General features: G+C 51.1%; 1 protein-coding gene across 11 annotated transcripts in view; it reads right to left on the bottom strand.

Annotated features, from left to right (window-relative positions):
• Positions 1–6,749: 6,749 nt before the first annotated feature.
• ARHGEF7 (Rho guanine nucleotide exchange factor 7) overlaps positions 6,750–23,994 on the bottom strand; it is a 126,647-nt gene continuing 109,402 nt past the window's right edge. For 8 of the 11 annotated variants that reach the window (XM_037024783.2, XM_037024781.2, XM_037024780.2 and 5 more), the window contains 5 exons: positions 20,192–20,281; positions 16,950–17,126; positions 10,364–10,463; positions 10,056–10,110; positions 6,750–9,116 (listed from right to left, as the gene is read on the bottom strand). In XM_037024783.2, the coding sequence (XP_036880678.1) occupies positions 8,994–9,116; positions 10,056–10,110; positions 10,364–10,463; positions 16,950–17,126; positions 20,192–20,281 (545 nt within the window). In that variant the 3' untranslated portion in view covers positions 6,750–8,993. Of the gene's footprint in view, positions 9,117–10,054; positions 10,111–10,363; positions 10,464–16,949; positions 17,127–20,150; positions 20,282–23,994 lie in introns of those variants that run through there. The other 3 variants (XR_012120961.1, XM_037024782.2, XM_073212349.1) reach the window with 3 other exon arrangements.

Here is a 23,994-nt window from a genome sequence, read left to right on the forward strand (position 1 = left end):
CATACATAGACAATGTCTCAGTATTCAATCGTCAGTATATCTTCCACATCTGTTCACGTGCAAGTGTTTTTGGTCCATGATGTCAAGCCCCTGGAGGCCAAGGCTGAATCTCTCTGATTCTTTCTTTACCGTATCTGGCTAGCGCAGTATTTGTTATAAACAATATGTATGGTTTATTATAAACCATATGTTATGATGGATCATTCAGAAAGCAGCACTTAAGGAAAGTATTATTTTCTTTAAGGAATGTCTTGGTAAATTCTCCCCCAATTATAGTTCAGAGTTTTGAAATCATCTCAGCAAGTCCCACGAAGAAACCTGAAGCCAAACACTTAATCAAACGTACCTAAATCAAGGCTGGAAATGAAGGCAGGTCATTCTCCATCAATTCCCAATTCTTTCTCAAAGATCTAATGCTAATTCCCCAAGTTCATATTCCTAATAATACAGATTATGCCATAACACAACGTGTACTTCAAACCAGCCAATTCAAGACATTAGTGAAAGGTTTTCATAACATGGAATTATGTGCACAAAGAACTCATAACACCCTGCTGCTGAATACTGTGACTTACACAGCACAAAGGCTCATTTGTCATCTTGGTGAGAAAGATGTCAAGGAAATGAAAAATAATTTGAGGGCACGCTGAGAACCCACATAGGGCTCGCTGCCCAAACTCTCCCCACAGAAGGCCCAAGCTCTCGAGCGGGAAGAAGTCAGAGGTTAAGAAAAAGATCTGCCCACAGAACTCGTTCACTAAAATTGAAAAGATGGAAAGAGGCTAACAATCGCTCCGTGCAAACATGGCAGACCCACCTGCAGAACAGGGGGCCCTCGCCACTGACGCAACACTCTTGAGGGTCTGGGGTCTGTTCTGAGCACCTTGCAGACATTGAGTATTAAGCTGCTGTGAGGAAGGCTCATTTTTCACCTGAGTGACAGGCCTAAGGTGACTGTCCTAATTTAACAATGTCTGAAACACATGCTAACATTTATAAAACGGCCAACTCGTGTGTAAAAGTGCCGTGCAGATGCCCAGGAGGTGGCAGATGGAAAAGCAGCAGCTTGAGTCCGTGCTGCCCTGCCAGCGGCATTTTCTTGAATGGCCGCTCCACAGCTTTTGGCCGCCGGGCAGTGTTCCACCGGCATGTCAGCGAGCTGAGGAAATGACGGCCGAAGACTTTAGCCAGTTCTATGACCTGACCCGGAAGTGAATGTCATCTACATCTTTACATGTAGAAAGGCTGAAAGGATACATTCAGATGCCCTTTGGATGGGAATGTTTCCTGCTTTTAGGAGCCCCAAATGGTAAACGTCTCAGAAAATCAAAGATGTGCAAGTGCCCAAGACACTGGAGTCGTCCAAGAAGTGAGCCCCCAAGACTGGAAGGAAGTGAGCGCGTGTCCCCATCTGCAGCTCTCCAAATAGTGAGATGGTTACGTCAACCACCGATACCACAGCACAACATCATGACAAGTGCATAAGGCATCAAATTATGGCCAAAGCAGCCCCAGCACTGGGATCCCCACCCAGGACTGTCTGTCACCCCCCCACACAGCATGGGTGGGGGCACTGGATGCCTCGGGAGACACCCTGGCTACCGGCTGCGGTTTGCCATGGGACCGGCAGAGGGCAGTGACCCCCATCAGGGACAAGCACTCTTGCTGAACTGTCACTGCACACTGCGCACAGCTGGGCCACAGGCTCATTAGCGCCTGGGATCAACTTTCAGGGCGACATCAGCAAAAACCGCACAAGAGCAGCCCCCCAAACTCCCTCGCCCACACAAACAGTGAGAACACCGGCAGGATCTGTCAGAATAAGCTTTTCAGACGCCTAGAAATTAACCAGAAGCTCACAGATGAACAGACAGACCACGAGAACAGTGAGTCTGGACACGTTAATCTGCTCTACTCCCCCTCTGCCTGGACACTACCACGTGCAAAAGAATGAGTGGCTCCCTGCCTCACATCATGTACAAAAGTTAACTAGAAGTGGGTCAAAGACCTAAATGTCTGAGTGAAACTACACAGTGCTTACAAGACACCACAGGTGTAACTCTCTGCAACCCTGGGCCAGGCAACAGCTTCTTAGACGCAATACCAAAAGCACAAGAAACCAAAGAATAAATAAACTGGACATCAAAACCAAACACCCTGTGCTCCAAAGAACACTATCAAGAAAAGTAAAAAGACACCCAACAGGCTCTGGTCCTGCCCTCCCCCAGCAGTCTCCTCGGAGCACCCACTTCTGCCGGCTCTGCTGGGACACAACAGTGAGACAGACAGACAGGAATCCCTGCTCCTGGGGACGTACATTCCCATGGAAGGGGACAGAACACACAGGTCAGTTGGCACAGGGCAAGGAGAGAACATGGGTGCCGGAGCAGGGGGCTTTCTATCCCACCCAGAGCGGGTGGCCTCTGATTTGGACATGTCTGCTTGGGAAGCAAGCAGAGAAGGGTGCTGTGTGGGTGGCCAGGAACCATGCAGGCTGAAGGAACAGCACATGCCAAGGCCCTGGGGTGAGGCAGGTCCATGGAGTCTGGGGAACCGGGGGTGCCAGCATGGCGTGAATTAAGCTGGGCTAAATCATGAGCAAGGACTTGGGCCTCCAGGCCGCGTGTAGTCGGTGCTGGGGCGGGACTTTGCAGAGAGGGGAAACTGAATTAATTCTGACAGCAACATTCTGGCTGTGTTGAAAATTGACTGTTGGGAGGCAAGATTCAGGGAACCGCGGACCTCGCCCGCAGCTGGGAGGGCAGAGCGGCCATGCTCATGACTGACACAAGTTGCCACGGGGACAACCAAGGGACTGCTGTGCCTGGGCATCTGGTCAGGGCTGAGGAGGTGGCCGCAGGCTGGCAAGACATCAGCGCAGTGGGTCCTGGGCTGCGACCTGCAGAGCGGACACAGGCAGGGGCACAGGAGGCTCCGTGTGCCATGGGCTCCAGAGACAAGGGAGGTGCTGACGTGCGGTAAAAGGGGGAGGACCTAGCGAGGGGCAAAGCAGGAGCTCCCAGGGAGGTGCCAGCAGGGGGAATGTACCATCCCTCATGGTACTGGTCGCGCACCGGGGCAAGAGCAGGGATCCCGGGCCCAGCAGAGGGGGGTCTCTGTGGAGGAGGAGATATGTTGCAGGCACACCAGAGGGGAGGGGCGAGGCTAAGCAGGAGAGGACACCGGGATCCCAGGGCAGCAGGCTGCAGCTGGCGGGCCAGGGTGGGGCACGGCAGGAGTTGTGCTCTGACCCTGAGAGCAGGCGCTCAGGCCAGGAGAGTCAAGGTGACCCAGGCAGGGACAGGCCAGGTTCCTGCTGCAGGAGGGAGGGGCGGCCAGATGCCCCTGGCAGGCCTCATGCCAGCGGCCAGGAGCTGGCAGGAGGGAGGGGCGGCTGAGCCTCCAAGCGAGCACAGGAGCTGTCTGGAAGGCTCTGTGGGCCTCACTGCACACACAACACGGGAACTGGCTCGGCTGCTGCGTGTTGGCTGTGTGGCCTAACCACCCGGCCTCCAGCGCCTTGTAAGCGTGGTGATGGCACGTTCTCACTGGCATAGGATCGACATGTGGCTGACGCCCAGTACATGGTCCTGCCCACGTCCAGAGGACTCTGGGGGTCAGGATGGGCTCCCAGTCACCCCACACTAGCCTGTCAACAGCCACCAGGGGGCCCGGCCGCACTACTAACCTGCTGCGGGTAATTCGTGTCCTGTACACTTCACCCATTCCAAGTGTACAGTCCAGGGCGTTAGCAGTCAGCTCACAGCCATCACCGAGAACATTTTCCTCAGCCCAGAAAGACACCCCATGCCCGTGAGCAGGGCCTCGTTCCCTGCAGCCCACCACACAAGGCTCCTGGCGCCTCTCCAGGCTGTTCGTATTGGCGGAATCATTTATGTGGCCTCTCACTCACGTGCTGTCAAACTTCGTCCACACTGTAGCCTGTGTCAGAACCTCATTCCTTTGGGGCTGAGTAACGTGCCACGGCTGGGTGGCCCACGCTGTTTACCCATCCCCTGGGGGTTTGGGTGGTCTCCCCTCTTTGGCTGTTATGTGTGATGCTAGCCACGTCTGTGTGGACACGTATTTTCACTTCCCCTAGGTACACAATTGGGAGACAACTCGCTGGGCATGTGGTAGCTCACAGGTTGACCTCTGGAGGAACAGGAGACATCTCCCAAAGTGGCCACACCCCCAACGTCCCCCGCAGCCGAGGGCAAGACCGGTCCTCTCTCCTGGGAGCTTTGTCCACGGCAGGCTTGGACCCGGCGGAGATCGGTGGGGGCTCACTTGTCAACATGCTTCTGGGGACTGATGGAGGCAGCGAGTCAAGCGTGCTCATCTGAAGGCTGGGCTGAGTGCCAGGCTGCTGAGAAGACCCTGGGTGGGGAGGAGGGTGCCCAGGACAGGCTTCAGGGAGAGGAGAGAGAGGCCCAGAGGTCTCCAAGGATTATCCGGGTGAAGAGAGAGACACTGCGGGCTAAGGGACGTGTGGGCACCTTGCAGGAGAGCACATGGCCACAGGACCGTCGGTAGGACTGCAGTGGCCCAGAGCAGGGCCGGGCTGAGGAGGGTAAGAGGTGCAGGCCAGGCCCAAGGCTGCATGAGCATGAAGGACAGTGGGAGGGACCACGGGGGGCAGGCAGCCTCCTGCCAAGGGCCACCCTGCTGAGGGGGGCTGTGAGTGAAAGCTGCCTGAGGAGCGGGTGTGGGGCTGAGGGGGCCCCTCGCCCTGCCCTTCCCTCTTCCTGACCCAGGTTACCAGCTCCGACGCTTGGATAAGCCGAGCAGAGCAGCCCTTAGGGGCACAGCTGGCATCAGTGCATCTCATGGCTGAGGGCACTGGAGCTGCGGGGACAGGCCAGCCACGAATCCTCCCCTTGGCTCTTTGAACATATGCCAACGCCCAACACCTGGGGGCCCCACCACCCTGGCCGCCCCGCCCGGCCCTGGCATCCTGCAGCCCCTTGGGCCCAGGGGGGCCGAGACCGGGAGGCAAGGCTAGGGTGGCGGCAGGCTGGGTGCTCATCCTGCTTGCTTCACAGGGACTATTGCTCCAACATTAAAGCAGAATCGGCTGAGGCTGGGGACAACTGCATGTGTGCCAGACGTGCACTGCCACCCCCTTTCCCAACCACCCAGACATGAACGCATCAGGAATGAAGGACAGGCCTCCGGTGATTTTGTACCTCTTTTGAAAACTGAAGTATAAAATTGTCAAGGATGTCATTTCTGAAACACCCTCCAGGAACCCGGCAAACCCTGTCAAGATTAAAATTTCAGTGAACACCTCTGCACCATCCTCACACGACGGCAGGCCTGTGCGCCCAAGGACAGTCACTGGGGCCCAATCCAGGGCCGCTGCACACCCAGCCGCTGACAGCAGGTGACCACAGGAAACTGGGGCGTGGTCGGCAGTATTTATGTGGCTGAGTTACTGTCAGAACAGTGGGTCACCCTCTCTACACCTGTATGTGAAGACATTTGGGATGTTAAAACAAGAGGTAAACTTGGCAAAAGTAATAAAAATTCTTTATTGCCTCCAAAAAGTGTTTTCACATATAGGTCTCTAATGTATCTGAAAATCATTTTTGTCTATGATATGGTACAGGGCTCTATACCTATATAGGTCTGCTTCCCACATGGACTTAAAGGCAAACTAGAATATACTCAGAGGAATCTCATTTATGTGGAACAAGATCACATACACACCCGAATCATACCTCTTTGCGTGTGCCCAAGAGAACCTGCCCATGGGTTACTTCTGTGGCACCAGGGAGGGCACTGAGGGGGTCTTCTCTTCACACTGTCCTTGGGTAGTCTGTATTTTAGCTGGCTTTGTAATTCAAGACTAGCGAAGAGAGATAAATGCCTGAACTGCCCCCATAAGATGAACAGTTCCAAGTAGAGGCATCTAACACCCTGTGCATTCGACCCACAAGGCAGATGGACAAAAGTGCTCTTCTGAACGCCTGCTCGTTTTACCTGAAATGGAAACCCTCTCAACCTTGGACACCAGCTGCACTTGCATCCTGGCAACCGTGCGCCCCGTGGCAGCCGTTCCATCCTGAAAGGCTCTGACAGCCTGGCAGCGGCTGCTTCTCCTGCTCCTCACGACACCCCTGCAGGGGCCCCCATCACTTCACATCCTGCGCATGCTTCCAACCATGGCTCCCTGGTCCAAGCTGGTGCTCGCAGCTGCAGGATGGCCTACCTGCTGCAGGGTTCAAGGAGCATCTGAGCCCTGGGAGAACGGTGGGGGGTGAGGGGGGGGCAGCAGGCAACAGCTCCGAGGGGAAGGAGATGCGCAGCTCAGCAGCCACCCTGTGGCTTCCTTGCCAGGCCCAGGGCCCAGCCCTCTGAACCTACGAAGCCGTCCTGCAGGGAGATGTGAAGGTCGGGGGGGTGGGGGGGGCAGCTTCCTTCGCCCTGGGACATTCCTGCAGGGCTGCGCGCTCGGCTGCGTGTGCACTGACACACTCCCCCCCGTGGCCTACTAAGCGCCTTCCAGGATGAAAGGTGTCATTGTATGCCAGCAGGCCGAGAGGCACACCCAACCTGCGCCGGCTCCTCCTGCGCTTCCCCTCCCTAGAACGCTCCATTTTCTTCTCTCCAACTATTTCCAAGCCAATGTTTAAAGGCAAATGTGGTATTTCCCAGTGTCAAAACTTCACATCAGAATTTAAACTCAAAAGGAAGTGTAAAATTAACACTCACACAAAACACATCATGGAAGATAATGTGATGCATTTGTCATGTAAGAAAGAGCAGTTTAATAATTACAACAATGTAGCACAAATGTCAATGCCAGGGCAATGTGGCACTTACACAAAGTGTCCCCACAGCTGTAAATGGGGACACTGTGTGTCCCAGAGAAATGGAGGCAGGTCACAAGTGCAAAGCCGGGAGGTACTGGTGTCCCAGCCGCTCTGACACGTGTGGATGGGGACACACCCCACAAAGCACAACGGGCAGAGGCCCCCAGTGCCCCACCTCATCGAAGTGCTTCACACGCCAGAACAGGAGAGGCTTCGTGTCCTTGTCCGTGAGAGGCGAGAGCAGAGAAGGTTCCCCAGGGGTAAAGAGTGCCCCTTCCTAAGGCTCCCATCAACGCCCAGCCCTCGGAAGGTCACAGAGAAACGTATGCAGTCTGTTTACAATAGGACAGGTTTGAAGAAAGAATTGCTCTCAGATGCATTTTTGTTTTCTTAAAAAAGCTTAGTGAAATACTGGCTCCATGGGAAGAATTGGTAACGCGTTACATGAGCATCTCGGTCACCCCTGGGACAGGTGGTAATCATCTGTTCTCACTCGCGGCTTCGACCAACCGTTGAGGCAGGTTCTGAAAGAGGCCCGTCCCAGGGCGGGCGACGCCTACACTGCTAGTCCAAGTGGCAGAGATCCAGTGATGAATGTTCCTGAGTCAAAATTCGCTTCAGATGGCAAACTTCAGTGAGTTCATTTCCCACTGCACTGTCTCGTGCTTCACCAAGAGATACAACTGCAGAGACGGCTTGCAAACGAAAGGTGACCTTTCTGGTCCGCACCAATGAGCACAACGCTAGGAGCGGGAAGCTGGCGACCCTGGGTAAAGGCCAAGTGCGAGCGGGTTCACACTGGCCCGACACCGGGCATGCAGCCATGCAGCCACCCTCCAGTGGGCCCTGGGCGGGCCCAGAGCAAGACCCACAGACCCCCAGAAAACCAACAGGTTCAAAGCTGTCTGCCTCAAAGGCACCTACAATCCCTAAGCAGCTGTGGCGAATCAAGTCACATCTGGTGCCCATGGGTATTTCTGAGACGCGTGTAATGCGGGGTTGTGATTTGGGTTCTTAAGATGTAATACTTGTTCTGTGAAGTTTATCTGGCTTTTAAAGCCGACCTCTTCAGAAGAGGGGCATGGAAAGCACAGCTCCCAACACGGGGACCCTATCCCCAAAGCAGGAGGCAGGCTGCCCAGGGCCTGCAGGGGCAGAGGTCAGCACACGCTTCCTCTGGCTCCTCTGCCCTTTGGACAGGTGGAGGGCAGGGAAATGGACCCGCATCTCAACTTTTATTACTTAGGTGGAATTTAAGACATATATTGCTTTATTCTGGCTGGCGAAGCGCATCTTTCCTTTGAGTTCACACTTGCTGCATCGCGGTGAACAGGGCTCAAAGGTCACACTGGCCCGACAGGACCTCTGATGCACCGTGCCCGCTGCATGCCCCGCCTCAGCCGCAGCACTCTGTCATGAACACACTCTGCTCATAGGTTCCAGGGGAGCGCTCTCCTGCAGGGCAGCAGAAGGTGTACCCTAGTCTACACATGAAAGTCTCTCCCAAAACGCAGGGAACGTGCCCCGATGGTCCCGGAGTTCCCACGAAGCAGGCGAGCAGGGACACCTGCAGCCGGACATGGTGGCAGCATGCGACTCCCTCCAGTTCAGGGTGGGGTGCACAGCACAGCGTGGAACCCCTGCAGATTGGTGACTCAAACGCTGCTGAAGGGAGGGCTGTGAAAACAGGCCTGGAGCGCCCCACGAGATGTAAGGTTACCAAGGCACTTGGAGAGCGCGGTTGGGGGGCACATCGGGCATGCACAGGACCCAGGCGCCCTCCTGCCTGCTTCCCACGAGCGCCAGAACACGGCCTCCAGGCCACAGCACCAGCGAGGTTAGCGGGAAGGACACGCTAGCCCAGACACAACAATCGGGGATATAGTTTTGAAATGGAGTGCTTAAAAGAACACGTGTATGTGACATTATATATATTCAGTGAACACCTGAAAGGCCAGGGCTTGTGGCTGATCACTGCACTTATTGCCAAACAAGGTAACTGAGATGCTAACGGGACGGGTAACACAGTTCAGCCCCAAGGCGCGAACGTCGCGCCTGGACTCCCCCCCAGCTTCTCTATGCGCAGGAACACAGCTGTCATCCAGCCCTGCCCTGCAGTCCTGAGCGTCACATGCGCTGGTGTCCTGACCGTCTTGGACAAAGAGCCCAGGAGCTTTACAGGTTGGTCTCGTCCCAGGCAGGGTCGTTCATGCTCTTCAGAACCTTCCTCACCAGCTTCTCCAGGTCTTTGCGGGCTCTCTGCTCCTCCTCCAGAGACTTCTTCATCTTTTTGTTATCCTGTAAGAGAAGCAGACCGTGGGGACGTTAGCCGTCTGCGCTGAAGAGGCCCTTCCTGCCCCAAAGGCCGGGGCCGGGCACCCTGCACGGTGGGTGTGCTCAGCAGGACCGTGGGCAGTGCGAGCACCCACTGCTCCTGGGAGCCAAGATCAGACAGAACTGGTCCTCATGTCCCTCATGATTTCAGTTCCCAATAAGCAAAAGACAGACTCCACACAACTTAAGAAAGCGGCTGAAACTACCAATAGGGAAAAACCTGCAGCCCACCCAGTGCTTATGTTCACGCTGACCTTAAAGAATGGGCGCCAAGCAGCCTGGCAGGACTGCAGTGCGGAGGCACCTGCTGTTCCCTCACTGCACAGAGGTGTGCCCCACTGCTGACAGTAAGCACGGACAGGGGGCCCCTCAGAGGTGGGGGTACCAGGCCGCCACCATGGGGACACCACCCAGACAGGCTGAGCCCATGCTACTGGGCTCCTTCCAACCTCCTACCCTACTGGGCAGGCCTCCCGCCCCATCCTCAGGCCAGAGCTGCCTGGGTAAGTGACAGACGACACGAGTCAGCAAGCACACCACCTTCAATGAACGGCCTTGGCTGGCATGGCTTCTCAAGAACAAGGACTGCGCTCACACCAGGTGGTGGCAGAGGAGACACAGTACGTATCCAGTAAAATATTTGACTGGACAGAATTAGATACTATAAGTGATGCTTCCAACAGAATCTGAGATGGTCTATGATGTCAAGAACAACATAGTAAAAAGAGAGCGGAAGCAAGTCACTTTAATAGTTCATTTCCTGGTCTCTCACTTTCACAGAAGACCAACTGTCTGATCCTCTGGGTCTAGCTCATTGGCCTCCCAACACCCGGCTTCACTTTTAATGTACTGCTTTCCTCTTTCCCTCCATTAAAAAATATTTAAAAACTGATTATGACTCACTTGTCTTAACTCTTGCACTTCATCCTTTAATGCATAGACAGTATCAACGAGACTCCTGGAACAGGACACAGAGTGAACCCGAGTAAGTACGAGGGGGGGGAGGACGCAGGGTGTCTGCCGGCAGAGCATCGCCCTGCCCCGCGCCCCCGCCCCACCCCCGCCCTCGGGGCAGCCGGCCTGTGCAGGGCTCGATCCCCGCAGCAAGGTGAGCTCCAGTCCAGGAGGGACACAGCAGTGGTTTCTGAGGCCCCCCAACTCCAGGGCTCACCCACCCTTCTCTCCCCTCCCCCGTTTCTGATCCATCTTACTTTTCTTCTATCACTGTCTGACCATTACTTTTAGTTTCTTCTACTATGATTTTCTCTTCTTCTGGAAGCAAAACTTGTGGGGCAGATTCTTTGCGTGAACCTATTAAAAAAAAAAAAAAAGAACCCACAGGTGAACACCATGGCGGAACCAAAAAGTATACAACACCACTTCAATATTAATACCAAATTCCAGGGACTCTACATTAAAAAATTATTTCGTAGATATAACAGCAACAGGATACTTTACCAAGTTTCTCTACCTCCAATGGGTAAAGCATCACAAAGCCAACGGCCTTTCTGCAGTTCACCGAGTGTTAGGCGTCTAGACTACGAACCTCAACCATGGAACTGTCCAGAGGTATTAAAGGTTCTGACCACAGTGCCCTGGTATTTTGGAACAAATATCCAAAAACTTTCTGGAATAAATATCCAAGTCAGCCAAATTTTGAACCTTATGATTCCAAGAACTTTAGATGTTCTCAGATGGCAGTACATATACGCTCAATGTCTTAAATTCAAAGGACTGGCAATTAGAACATTTAACTCTACAGCGACAGCTAACGACATGATTTTGCAAAGTGAAATTACTTGGTTCTTTTATGAGAACTTTACGTTCCCTGAAATATAAACATTTTTCCTAAGGGAAGTAAACTGTCACAATGTCAGCAGGAAGATCATGCCACTGACCCCACACCCTGAACAGTGGCTGCCTGGACAGTGTCTCAAGTGTCCTGAAAATAGGCACTTGGGAAATTGAGAAACTCATGTATTTATTTTAAAAGGCAAGAAATGAGAATCAATCTTACTGAAGAGAATGTTTTCCTAAAGGTTAGTATACAGCACTGTAATATGTTCTTTTTATTTCTGAAAAATTACATTAGCTGCAAATCTGGGGAAGGATATAATCTACTATACTATAGAACACAAATGCTTACAAGTAGCATCTTGATAAAAGCATTTTTCTTCATTTAGAAAATACGCTGCATGTCTGATAAGTAATTATAGTTCAATACACATGACTATTTTTTTCTGGTTCACTTTTAGTTTGCCTTCCTACAAGTTCTTCAAATTACAAGATGGCATTTGCACATCCTATCACTGGAACAGTCTGTATAATACCAATGTTTTAAAGGTATGACTTCAAAGAATAGTTTCACCAGCACTTTATAAGAAGCGTATACAGAACAAGTTCAACAAGTACCATCAAAGCCGGACAACAAGTGGGCTCAGAAAACGTTTCCGACGTTCAGAGTGTGCCTCTGTCATTCCCACGAAAGCCACAGGGAAGAGGACTGCAGCTTACTGGCCGCGGGGCCTTGGCCAAGCCTCTCTGTGCTGCCGTCCTGTCTCACAGACCAGGAAGGGTGATCACATACGAGCTTGCTGTGAAGCTGTAATGTCAGGGACCACGCAAAACTGAGATGTGAACTCCTGTGATCTCTGGTCTGAGGAGCTGTAAGTGCCACTCTGCTACACAAACATACCAATAAAGGGAAGGGCCTCTCTGTACTGAGAGTAACTTTAGTACTCTAATCAAATGCAATACTTATAATTTTGTCATGGGAACATATTTGTACAAAAACTGGTCAAATACTGTTTCAAAGATGACTCTCCACTACTGTTTGTGTGGTCACTGCACTGTAAATCCTGGACCAGCAGATCTGTCACTGTCAGGATGGGAAGGCACCACTTACTGGCCCCTTGTTAAGGCCACTCCACCCTTTCACAGTGACCTGCACAGCCAGGGAATTGCTTTTCAGACAGAGGGTAACAGCCTTCAGCACACGGTCCCAGAAGGGGACACATTCACAAAGACATCACTATGCTGGCAATAATCTGCCCCCACAGCATTGTCCAGGCTGTCCTGGGCTAAGGGGAACGCTCTGGATCATCTGGGCCACGTGCGCAAGCTCTGCTTAGCAAGGAAATTGGTGGAAAACTCCCCAGAAAGCCCAGAGACACCAGCCAGGTTGAGAACTCTGAAGGTGAGGAACTCCTGTGCTTCTAGTACAAATGCAAATGTCACCCACGTTTTTGTAAGGACAATTCCATGTGCTCTTTCCCCAGAAAACAGAAGAGTACTCAGGTTCAGATGTGTACACCCGTGAGTATTAGCCGAACAGCTCCACGCAGCTCTCCCTGAGAGGAGCAGCACGCCGATGCCATTAGTTCAGGGGGCAGGGTTTCCTAGCTACCTGCTTTGAGCCCCAACGTGAATGTTACAGTCAAATCACAGTTATCAGTTATGTGTCACATTCAATTTGTAACACATTTCTGCAAACGAATCAGCTAATGGGACAACAGGCTGAAATTTATATGACAGCACTTCAGGAACACTGAATACTATATTATTTCCTTTCAGTTAATTCTTGCACCTTCTAGCATCCTCGGTGGCCTATTTATTTCACGTGCTAAAAGCATTTATAAATTCAAACATAATAGACAAGGATCCCAACTTTGTAAAGAAATGGGTCAGACAGTAGGCAGCTGTCCTGCAGAGGGCCAGGACCACCTGAACTCACACCACGGAGGGCAGGGGCTGGGGGTAGTGAACCCAGCCAACTGAGCCCCAAGTCCAGTCCTCGTAAGACAGAAGGAAGAACTATCACTACAGAGCTGTTGTGAGGATTAACTTTAAAATGCCTCTCATAAATGTCTTTTACCAGATGAGTTCATAAAGATAAAAGCCAGAAATCCCATTATGTGACATAACTATGTCAGAGGAACTAAAACTATGGGGACTGGTACAAGGCATGTGACATAGTTCTTACTTTCACAAACACACTAAGAGCACACAAGAACTTGGCATTACAAAAATTAAGTTTGAGAATGTCATAGACAAGAGTGTACTGCGCGATCCTGAAACATGCCATTTATGGATTTCATGAAGAGCCATGGGGCTGGCAAATGAAGGTTATTTATTAGCCTGCACAGAAACCCCTGAAATGCTAATGATCTGCCTAGTTTGAACATAACTGTTCAGTCATTTAAGAAAAATACATTTAGTCTATCAACAAAACCAAGGAATTCTGTAGCCAGGTTAATAATAAGTTGGGTATTTCTTTGAGGACAAAGTTTTAGGAAAAGTAGAATTAGCTGGTTATCTTGAAGGTTACCGAGTTATCACAGCACATTTTCCCTGAATTAAAATCCTTCGGTTGAAAAAACAATTTAAGTACCAAAAAAATATTCTATTATTTTATTGGAACTCCTCTAAAAGGGGCTGAGTCCCAGATGAATGGGTCGCGAGGGTTCCAGCACATTCATCATCAGCATTTCCCAACCATTTCCAGGAAGCAACAGGCTCTGTGACACAGGATTTTGGAAAATGCTGAAAGTTACAAGCCACTTCTTAGAGATTCATACCACCTGCGTAGCATATTGAAGGTCTCCAGTAAAAATATCCATTTAATTCAGCATTTCCCAAATCCATCTGAGTGCTGAACTCCTTTCAGCATCGGTATTAACATTTTGCAGTTTTATGGGTAAGTTTGAGGAATACCAAACTAGCCTATAATCCTGTCCACATCTATAAATACATGCAGACAGTGCTGGCTGGTCTTGCTGTCTTTTTTTGTGTGGGTGAACATAACAAAACGATTGCGCTTCGGGACTCCGAGAACCTGTCTGCAGAGGCCTGGGCACTGCCTGCCGACGCCCCGGAAACACGCGGCGACAGCTAAACATTGCCACGAGCAGGGGTCGCGCTGCACCACTCAGCTGGAGCCTCGCTAGAACCCGCCCTGGTGGCCTTCCTTTGGGAAACTGGAGGTGGACCGTTTCCGTTTTATACAGATGACTCGCCCAGGCAGCAAGCTGGTGCCTGAGCTGGGAGCATGCGCCTGGCACGTGCACATCATCGGCCTGCACCAGACGCCTAAAGAGCAAGTTCACCTGTGGGGAAAGAACAGCTGCTCTGCCAGCGCTCTGATTCGCTCATGGCAACCCCGCTGACTTAAGTTGGTGATCTTTCTGAAATCTGCGTCACATCTCATTGCATTCAACTGACAGTAACTTTGAAACGTCACTCCAGAAGGCTGCGCTTCCTACGGCAGGAAGATCGTAACTGGTTTCCCCAGGAGGGCAGCGGGAAGACTCCCTGGGGCCTGCCTGGCCCTGTCCACTGGCCGCACCTTGTCCTAGCATCCTTTCCTCTCAGGTTGCTTTGCTTATTAGTCAGCTGGGCATGCACTATGAAACAAAAAATAAAAACTGAACTTAGTCTAAAGAAAAATACTACTAAAGTTGGTTTTTTTCCATTTACGCATCCAAAAAAAAATGAGAATGCTTTCCAGTGACTGAAAACTTGTTTAAAAAAATTAGAGGGAAATGGGGTAAAAATGTGCAAGAAGTGACCTTGTATTGTCTAGAACATACTTAAGTACAAGCTTTTCTATCAAGTGCTTCACAGCCCCGCCTTCCTTGGGAAGATGGTGTTCAGAACAGCCAATCATTAACTATGCTACTCCCCTGCCCCCCATGTAACAAATATTAAAAGCCACGGGCTAGCAAATGCAAAATTTATTTCAACTGTACATAACAGATGTCTTTTTTATAAAACAAACACTTCATCGCCATGTGCAACCACAAACAATAATATGCATACTGTACAATACAATGCGACATTCAGGTGTACATCCAGCTGCATCTTCACACGGCAGCCACCCACCAAAAACCGCTTTCCCATTCACAGACGAAAAGCACAATATATATAGGTCTTTCCAAGGTCGTATACCACTATGTACGCATTACTGTGTTTTGGCAATTTTATGCAAAACACGACACAGCTTATATACTTGTGGCAAGTGTTAATTCAATGGGAATACCATTCAGGTCAGGCCATTTGCACAGGGCCTGGAAAAGGCTTAAACCTACCTTCCAGTTCAAATTCTTCATCCAGTCATTATAATACTAACTGTACACATAGATATTACAGAATCATATAAACATAAGATACTATTTCAGTATGACTGGAGTCCCACAGAAGCAGAAACATGGGTGGGACACCATATCACCACTGCCACACAACTGTTTTCAGGCCTGTGGCACTAACCCTTCTGGCTGGGTCACAAGAGCTAATGGTGCCAGACATTCAAAGCAAACCCAGCAAACAAAAAGCCAGGTGGTTGTTCTGCGGTGACATCAGCATCAACAAAAATCTTCAGAGTGGCTTCAACTGGTACAAAAATGATGACAAAGTGTCAAAACTTTGGTTTATAGAAAACGAAAGTCTCGTTAAGATGACCCAAACAATGCCTGGGGTTAAAGAAAAAGCCAAACGCAGTGACTGCATCTCACTGCTGTGGGGTGCGTGGCACATGGCACAGGCAATCCGTCTGCTCAGGTGGCAAAGACACTGAGGCGACACCCCGTAAACAAGAAGGCTGTTCTATTAGTATCAGAAAAGGTGATTACATAACACAAAACAGAAGTTGGTTCTAAATTCATTGCATGATACTAATTATACTTCATAGTTATCCTACCTCCAAAATGTCCATTTGCTATTCGGCTGACATACACAAACCCCAGCTCTAACCGTGGGTTATTACTGGGCTCTGACTAGTTTTAAAAGGCTGCTCAACTTCTTTATGCTAACTGATTAAAAATCACGAAGTCTCCAGAGGGACTACACAGGTCAGTAACGGGCTGGGAAGAGACAGGTATTTGGAATCAGCGGTTTTCCCAATGGCCTCACTGCGTGCGGTACTGAAGCTGTCCAGCTTTCTAAGTGACAGGCTACTGCTGGGAGTCTACGAGCACCTCTGGGCTCATGAGCAACAGGACCCAGGGTTGGAGTTGCTTGTGCAAACAGATCAGAACACTGATGCATGGTTTTGGCGAAGGTGGTGAGAGAAGAGAATCAGCCACCCTGAAGAGAGGAAAAAATGTTATTCCCAATTTTGTTATTGGCATCTTGTTCTCTGAGCGGATGCCCGGGAGCCCATCCTGTGTGGTGCACCGAGCACGGGCTGCGGGGCGGACAAGCTCTTCTATGCTCGCCAAGGCCCAAAGCCACACTCGCCACAGCAGCACAGGGCTCTTCGCGGCGCACAGAGCAGGGCTGTGCTGTGCGGGCTGGACTCCCAGCACCCACACTGCGTGTCATCTTCTTGTCTCTCCACAACTACTTGACCAGTGTGTCCATGACAGTAACAACTTTAGATCCCTAATAGATCGCTTAGATCACAAACCTGTATGGTTTCAGTATAAAATATCAATGTGTTCATACAGCTGTATCCAGAGAGAAATGAGACAGTTGCTATACTGAGACAAAACCCCAAACCATTCAGAGCTGTAAACCACCACTGCCCCTGAGAAAAGGACCCTCAGGTACGAGCTGTGTGAACACACCATTGCCTCCAACAGTCAGGAACTGGAATGGATACTCAAATTGGCAATTAAGCCTCCACAAAATACAATGGTTAAGTATCAGAAATGCTCTCAAAAGTTGTTAAAATATCACATAAAAGAGACAAGAAACAGCAAGAAAACATCTAAGAAAAGCAGGCTGCGATACAACAAGCATTTGTTAAAAGCTCGGAAGCGCATTAGTTCTGGTGAGAGATATATGAGCAACAGCTCTTACGAGATGCAGAACCCATTCTGTGACTATGGGCTGTCCATACACTGTCATAGTCAGAGTCTTCCGACAGGTCTGAAGGCTCCAAACGGGAAAGGCTACTGCGACGGCCCAGGGAGTCTAGACTTGCTTGGTCGCCGTCAGCCAGGACGTGATTATGCATCAGGTCAGTGCCTTGCCATGCTAAGACGGGCGGGAAGGTGACAGGTGTGACAGGCCAGGGAGGGGAGGACGGACAGGAAGAGCCACAACCAGAAACATGAGACAAAAGCAAAAGGTGACGGGAAGAGAAGGAAGAGAGAAAATATTGTTAAAAAAATGGCAACATCGTTCATGTCTCCTTATTTATGGCTGGGTTTTCATAACGAACTTACACAACCCCTAGAATAAAACTAGGTCAATTATTACTTAAATAAACCCAAACCATGATACCATTTCCAAGTTGTTCCTTTTTAAAGATACTCACTTAAGAACCCTCTTACAAATTAATAAGCATAGGCCCAGAGATAATTCTATAAGCATTTGAGAAGTAACCAATTCTATTTCACATTTTATTAACAAATAGTCTGGTTTAGGACATTGTTTATAAAAGGAACCATTTATGTGGTTAATTAAAAATTGTTCCTTATTCATTAAGAGGACGTATTGAATGCAAAAGAGTTTCCAACAGTGTGTGACTGACTCCTTCAGCTACCTCTCAGCGAGACTTTCTGTCACCAGGAGTCATTGTAACGACAGAGGTCTGGACTTACCTTATCAAACTCTCACCACTGAATGGCTCTGGAGTGGGGAGAGGGGTTAAATAGTCCTCACCCCACCCCCAACTCCTGAGCATGCCCACCAGAGCCAGGTGACAGCAACTAAGTGGGCAGCCCTGCTGCAGACCCTTTGACCGGCAGGAGAGAGACATGTGACAGGAGGAAGTGGGCACAAATGGGAGGAGAGAAATAAGCCCACGAGTGGTTGACAGCTGTGAGCAGTGGCCAGGCAGCTGAGTGCAACATGCAGGCTGAGGGGGCTGAAGGACACCCAGTGGGAAGCCGAGCCTCCGTGACGGGGCATGCCACACCACGGTGACCACTGACTCCTGTTTCTGAGCTGTTAATACCGTTCCCAAAGCCTACCAAGAATAGCAGTGGACTAACCCGGATTTCTCAAACTAAATCCACACAGTTCTTGAAGGCCGTTACTTCCCTGAGATAGAAATTAATACCAAAGATGTTTGGTTTATAAAATCTTCTTGGCATCCTAACATAAACTGGGAAGAACTGAATTTTCAGTATGGCATATTACACTAAATTTTTACTAATCATTTAATATGAAAAGAGCTGCTTTCACTATGATCCCATTTCCAAATATCTTGAGTATACTATACATTGCCAGCATGAAGGAACAATTTCCTGTATCAGACCTGCTCATGAGATTGTTAAGTATCAGGCCATCGATAATAGGAAATGTGAGGCCTCAGCAGTGGTTAGCCCATAATATCCACTGAAGGCAAAAGTCAGCATACTGTTCAGTGCTTCTCTTATACAGGAGAAATGTCCACGCAGCAAAGGCAGCACAAGCAGAGACCTGCAAACATGTGGGGCCATTCCTCAGGCACCAGGATGTGCGAGGCCACAGGCGCGCCACGAGGCCCTCGCCCCTAGATACAGAAAGGCGGCCTGCACAAAGCACACACGAGGCTCATGCCCCTGGCCAGTCCAGCTGAGACCAACAGGTTATTTCAAACAAAGGAAGCTGAGATGAGTAATTTTTAAAAATTTCAAATTCAAAACCTAAAACACTATGGCCACATTTTATAGCCCTTTACTTAAAACACAATCTCTTATCAGACACTTGAGACTCTAATATCTTAGGTAACAATAATCTGTACTTGCAAATGCCTGCCTGGCGTCACACATACTCTCTCCACGTTCGGGCCCTGCCGTCTCTCTCCTACTTACAGACTAGTCGCTATGAAGAAGCTTTTCCACCAGCGAGAACTGACAAGGCCGTCCTAACGTCACAGGCAGGCGGGAAATAGCCGCCCCTGCGGGAGTTTCTGGACCCTTCCCACGCCCAGGGGTCGGTCCTGCTGGCTCCACCTTCACAGCTGTGGTCATCTTAACAAAAACTAAAGAAAGCGGCAGAAAATTCTTTCCCCACTTTCCTTTTCTTCAGTGTTAGTTTAAAAAGGGCTCATAGGACATGGTTCTGAACCACCATGCGGCAGGTGGTGGGAACAAAGGCGATCATCAGCGATCGGCCACAAGTCAGGGCGGAAAGGGAACCAAAATCACACAATCTAATGGAAACCAGATTTTATGCTAAAGGCAAATAAAAACCACTTAGGTCTCAAAAGAAAAAAGGAAGAAAACACCACAAAAAGCCCACCAGAAACAACAGTCCAAAAAGACTCCAGCAGCTCAGCCCCTCTGCCCTGAGCAAACGCGAGCACAGCTCCCGCCCCCACGCTGTGCCGCGCCCCCACGCTGTGCCGCGCCCCCACGCTGTGCCCCGCCCCACGCTGTGCCCCGCCCCACGCTGTGCTCCGCCCCCACTCTGTGCCCCGCCCCCACGCTGTGCTCCGCCCCACGCTGTGCCCCGCCCCACGCTGTGCTCCGCCCCCACGCTGTGCTCCGCCCCACGCTGTGCCCCGCCCCACGCTGTGCCCAGTGCTGGCTGTTTAAAAATGCACACACACATATAAAAAAGAGCCCCCTCTTTACTGTTCACACAACAGATTAAGATTTTCTCACGTAAGGCATTAAATACCAGATGCAAGTAAATGGAGAGGTGCTGAAATCTACCAGTAAATTACCTATTTACTTCTGTTAACTTTAAAAAGGCATTTATTTTTAAAAAGGGGGAGGAGCTAATGGAAGCCTGGCTCGACTCATACTTTAAACAGTAATTCTAGGAAGCTAAACGGAAATCCCACTCTCGCACCCACACTTTAAACAGCACGAAGAGCTGACCTGAATGAATCTTCCACTGCCTCCTAAACACTTCCCTAAGCAAAAGGACAGCACTTCATACTTAAAGGTTTCCCAGCAGAATTTCCCTAGAAGTCAGTTCCCGACAGTTCAGACCCTCTTCAGAGATCCAGGGATGTAGGCCCAGTCCTCCTATGCCCGGCAAGTCCCCAACAGCTCCCTGCGGAGCACTCCGCCGCGCCACGAGCCCACACAGCCCGACAGAGCCGTTCCCTTTGATTCTCACCGGAATGAGCCCGGCTCCCACGCCAAGGCAGCGACACTTACTTGAGTTGAGTGTCTGCCGCGTCTTGGCGCTTGTGCAGTAAGCTTCGATGACTTTCAGGATCTGAGCATCTTCTTCCAAGGCCGCCGTGCCTGTCAAGGGACACAGGACACATCACGAGCTACAGTGGTGAGGACGACATGTCAGTCCAGCAACCAGTACAACTGACAAGGTGATGCACGGTCACCCACTCCAGAAGCGACAAGACCACCTTCCATCCTCCAGTATTTTATTACAAGAGTCACATTCAAAAGGATTTGTAGCTTTTTCAGAGTGTTTTTTACCTGGCAAAGGGTTACTTAACACCCTTTGCCAGATAATACAAAAGCCGTGTTACTAACCTGGAGAACCGGGACCAGCAGCCTGAAGCTGAAAACAGGACCGGAACCCAGGACAGGCCACTCCCCCGGGGCAGTAAGAAAGACAGAGGTTCCCCAATTGTCAGATTTTCACACGCCAACCTGACAAACACAAGCCTGATTGTGCCCAGAGCTGAGTGGGCAGCAGGAAAGGGAACCTTCCCTCCACCTGCACGTGATGGAGTGAAGACAGGGAGCCTGGGCAGAGGCAATGCTTTACACAGAGCATTTCCTCTGGTCCACGGGTTCCTGCCGGAGATCTCACCCGGCCCAGGGCTTGGAGACATCATCCCAGAGCTCGCCTGTGGACTCCAGACTATTTTAGACATGGGCTTCCCCTGCACTCTGGGCTCAGCGGCATGGAGAACAGACTCCCAGACTAACACCATCTCAGTGTCAGTACTGGGCCCGGCCTCACACCCACGGGCTCCATACCAGCCTTCGCTAAACGGTTCCTCTCTTTCCTCTGATTTTCTCTAACTTCTCTGTATTTTATAACATACTACTTGGATATCTATTTTAAAAGTCTCAGCTACTCTAATAAAATGTGGAAGGAAGTATTTATCAACTTTAATAAAGCCTCAATGTCATTTTGTAGAAGTAAGATACACGTGTGCAAGGCAAGCCAAACGTTCCCTCATAAAAAATACATTTCAGTACCAGGATATCTTTTGAGAAACAAAAACTTCACTAACTGGGACCAATCATTTAGCAACTTTTCCATAATAAGCTCTTTCAGGAGAAAGAAAGGTCAACACTGAACTAGTTTAATTTGGGACCTTTTGCACAGGAGCCTCCACAGGCAGGCTGTTCTCTCTCTGTGAGCGCCCTGCCCGCTGACTGGTCAACTGCCATTTTCAGACATGGGAAATACACTCGCATCCCCCACAGTGTAGGAGAGCATTGTGACACCAGAAAGGGCGCTGGCTTCCCCAGCATGTACTGTCACACTGCCACTGACGAGCAACCTTTCATCAAAGGTTAGAAAGGTAAATTAACAAAAGAACAGCATACATCTTCTACACAATGTGCCAGGAACCAGAAAAATGTCTACTATTCTGAACATAAGAAAGGTTAAAATAACTTAGAAAATTAATCAAGTTTCCTAAGTGCTGGCTCTGCACAGCGATTAGTTACCCAGAAGCCTGTGATGGTTTCCCCTCCAACCCACTGGGAAACCCTTGGCTTCTGGTTTATCTTCTGGCCCCTCCCTCAAAGCTTCCTCTGCCAGCAACTCACCCCGGGAACAGACAGACTCAGACTTGTCCATTCAGACTTGAGAAACCATGTAAGCATGGAGAATGGTTCCGGAACTGTCACTCCCACCCAGACACAGCGCAGGGCTGCAGAGTCCTAGCCTCTGCCTCACTGCGGCCCCTCCGGTGCATCCTGCAGGTGCCCAGGCCAACGGCCTCGTAGGCCCGTGTGTCTCAGCCTCGGCCCCACTGACACCTGGGGTCACACCATTCTCTGCTGGCCTTTACCCACTAGAAGCCAGTCGTTACAACCAAAAATGTCTCCGGACATTACTAAGTGTCCCCAGTGGGGGGGCAAAGTCACCCCAGTTGAGAACTACTGCTGTAGACTCCATCTTCAAAGAAATGTGAGACCTGTTCACGTTTACCCTCTGCTGTAATCGCCTAGCCCAGGCCACCATCACATCACCCTTACCTGGAGCACTGCACAGCCTCCCACCAGGCCTCCCTGTCCCCACCTCTGCCCATCTGACCTCTGTCCTTACATATCTGGAACACAGCAACAAGCAGTCCTATTAAACTCCAAGTCCCACCCAGTCCTCAGTTCCCATCTGGACTGTGAATGTCACTCAGGCACCTGTGGGAACCATCTCCCATTACCTCCCCTCACCCCCTCCCTGGGAGCTCTGGGGCTCCGGCCTTGGGGGCCCTGAGGCCAGTGCCTGGGGAGCCTGCCTCAAACATCCGCTCCACTGGCTCCCCCATCCCATCAAGCTGCTGATCCAAACAGTGCTCTCCCCAGGCGCCCGGCCGCGCTGCCTGATCTCTCGCCTGCATCCAGTAGAGCATGGCTCCACCAGGACAGGGTCCGCGTCTGCTCCCTGCCGTGTCCCTGGCACAACACGATGGCTACCTGACAAGGGAACAGAACCTGAGCTGTTGCCCTGTGCTCAGCCTTCAGACAGGAGGGGCGCAATGCTTGTCAGATGTAGGGACCACACGACACCCCACTCACAGCTGGTCAGTACAGAGCAGGTACCCATCCCAGGTCTGACCCTGCTCATTCCATTTCACAAGATGTCCTGGGAACGCCACATGGCCCCACGTGCTCATGGTCTGAGGAAATGACCATCTGCATAGCAAACCATGCAGTGCCCACTACAGCACATGCCAGGGGACACAGTGGTCAGAGTCCGTGTTCAGGGAGCAGCTCTAAGCTCACTGCTGCACCGACTCCTCCCAGATTGTCTCCACCCCCTGCCAAGGACAAGGAGGCCCCATGGTGCCGAGTGGCCGGCAGGCCCACGTGCAGGCTGGCCAGGCTCCGGGGACAGGTGGGCCGCAGCTCCAAGCTGCCCCCTTCCTTCCCTGTGGGGAGGTCGGCCTAACTCACACCCTGACTAAAAACGTCTCTCCTGTGAGCCTTCTTTTGGAAATGAATTTCTGAAGGGTCCCAAGTGGCTACAGCAGAAAAGAGGACCAAAGCTCTCAAAGATGAGGGAGAGCTGTGAACGTGTGGCAGGTCTCAGGAAGCTTGAGGATGAGGAGGCACAGAGGCGGGCAGGCTGAGCAGGGACGGAGGGGCAGGGAGGCAGAGCCCACTAAGACATCCTATAACTCCTTGGAGGCTCCTACAGGCTGCACTGCCCCACAACCCCCAAGAGGCTCTCCCACAACCCTGAGAGCCCCATAGCTGTCTGTGTGCATGAAGCCCCTCCTGCCTGTCACACCACTAGACGGCTGGTCACCAAGGAGGCAGGTGGCACGTGCGCACCAAACCTCTCCAATCCCTTCCTTCTGGAAATTGCTCTGCTTATCTGCACGCTTTTACCTGAGTGCCTCCTACGACAGGCACTGTGTGAAGCTGGGAAACCCAGCACTCAGTTCAGTACTGCCTCTGGGGTTTAGACTCGAGCAGTGGAGACCCTACAAGTGCACAGGCCACCTGGGAGATGGGGTCCACAGCAATGTGCCTGCACAGGGGTGCCATCCTGACACGGGGGAACCACAGGCACGGCGGGGACAGGTGGTCCCAAGGCAAACCTGCACCCCTGCCCAGATTCTCAGAGGGGCTGACAGAGGCCCCGAGATGGCAATCGGTTCTGTTCGGGGAGGCTGCCGTGAGCGTCACTGCTGGCACTGGGCGCTTCTCCAGCTTGTGCCACCAGCAAAGAGTGGGTCACTGCTGCTCAAACTATCCCCTTTACAAGTGACACCAGGCTCAGACCCTGGCTCAGCTTCTGAGAGCTG

Source organism: Manis javanica, chromosome 9 (genome assembly GCF_040802235.1).
Source record: "Manis javanica isolate MJ-LG chromosome 9, MJ_LKY, whole genome shotgun sequence".
Classification (NCBI taxonomy): Eukaryota; Metazoa; Chordata; class Mammalia; order Pholidota; family Manidae; genus Manis; species Manis javanica.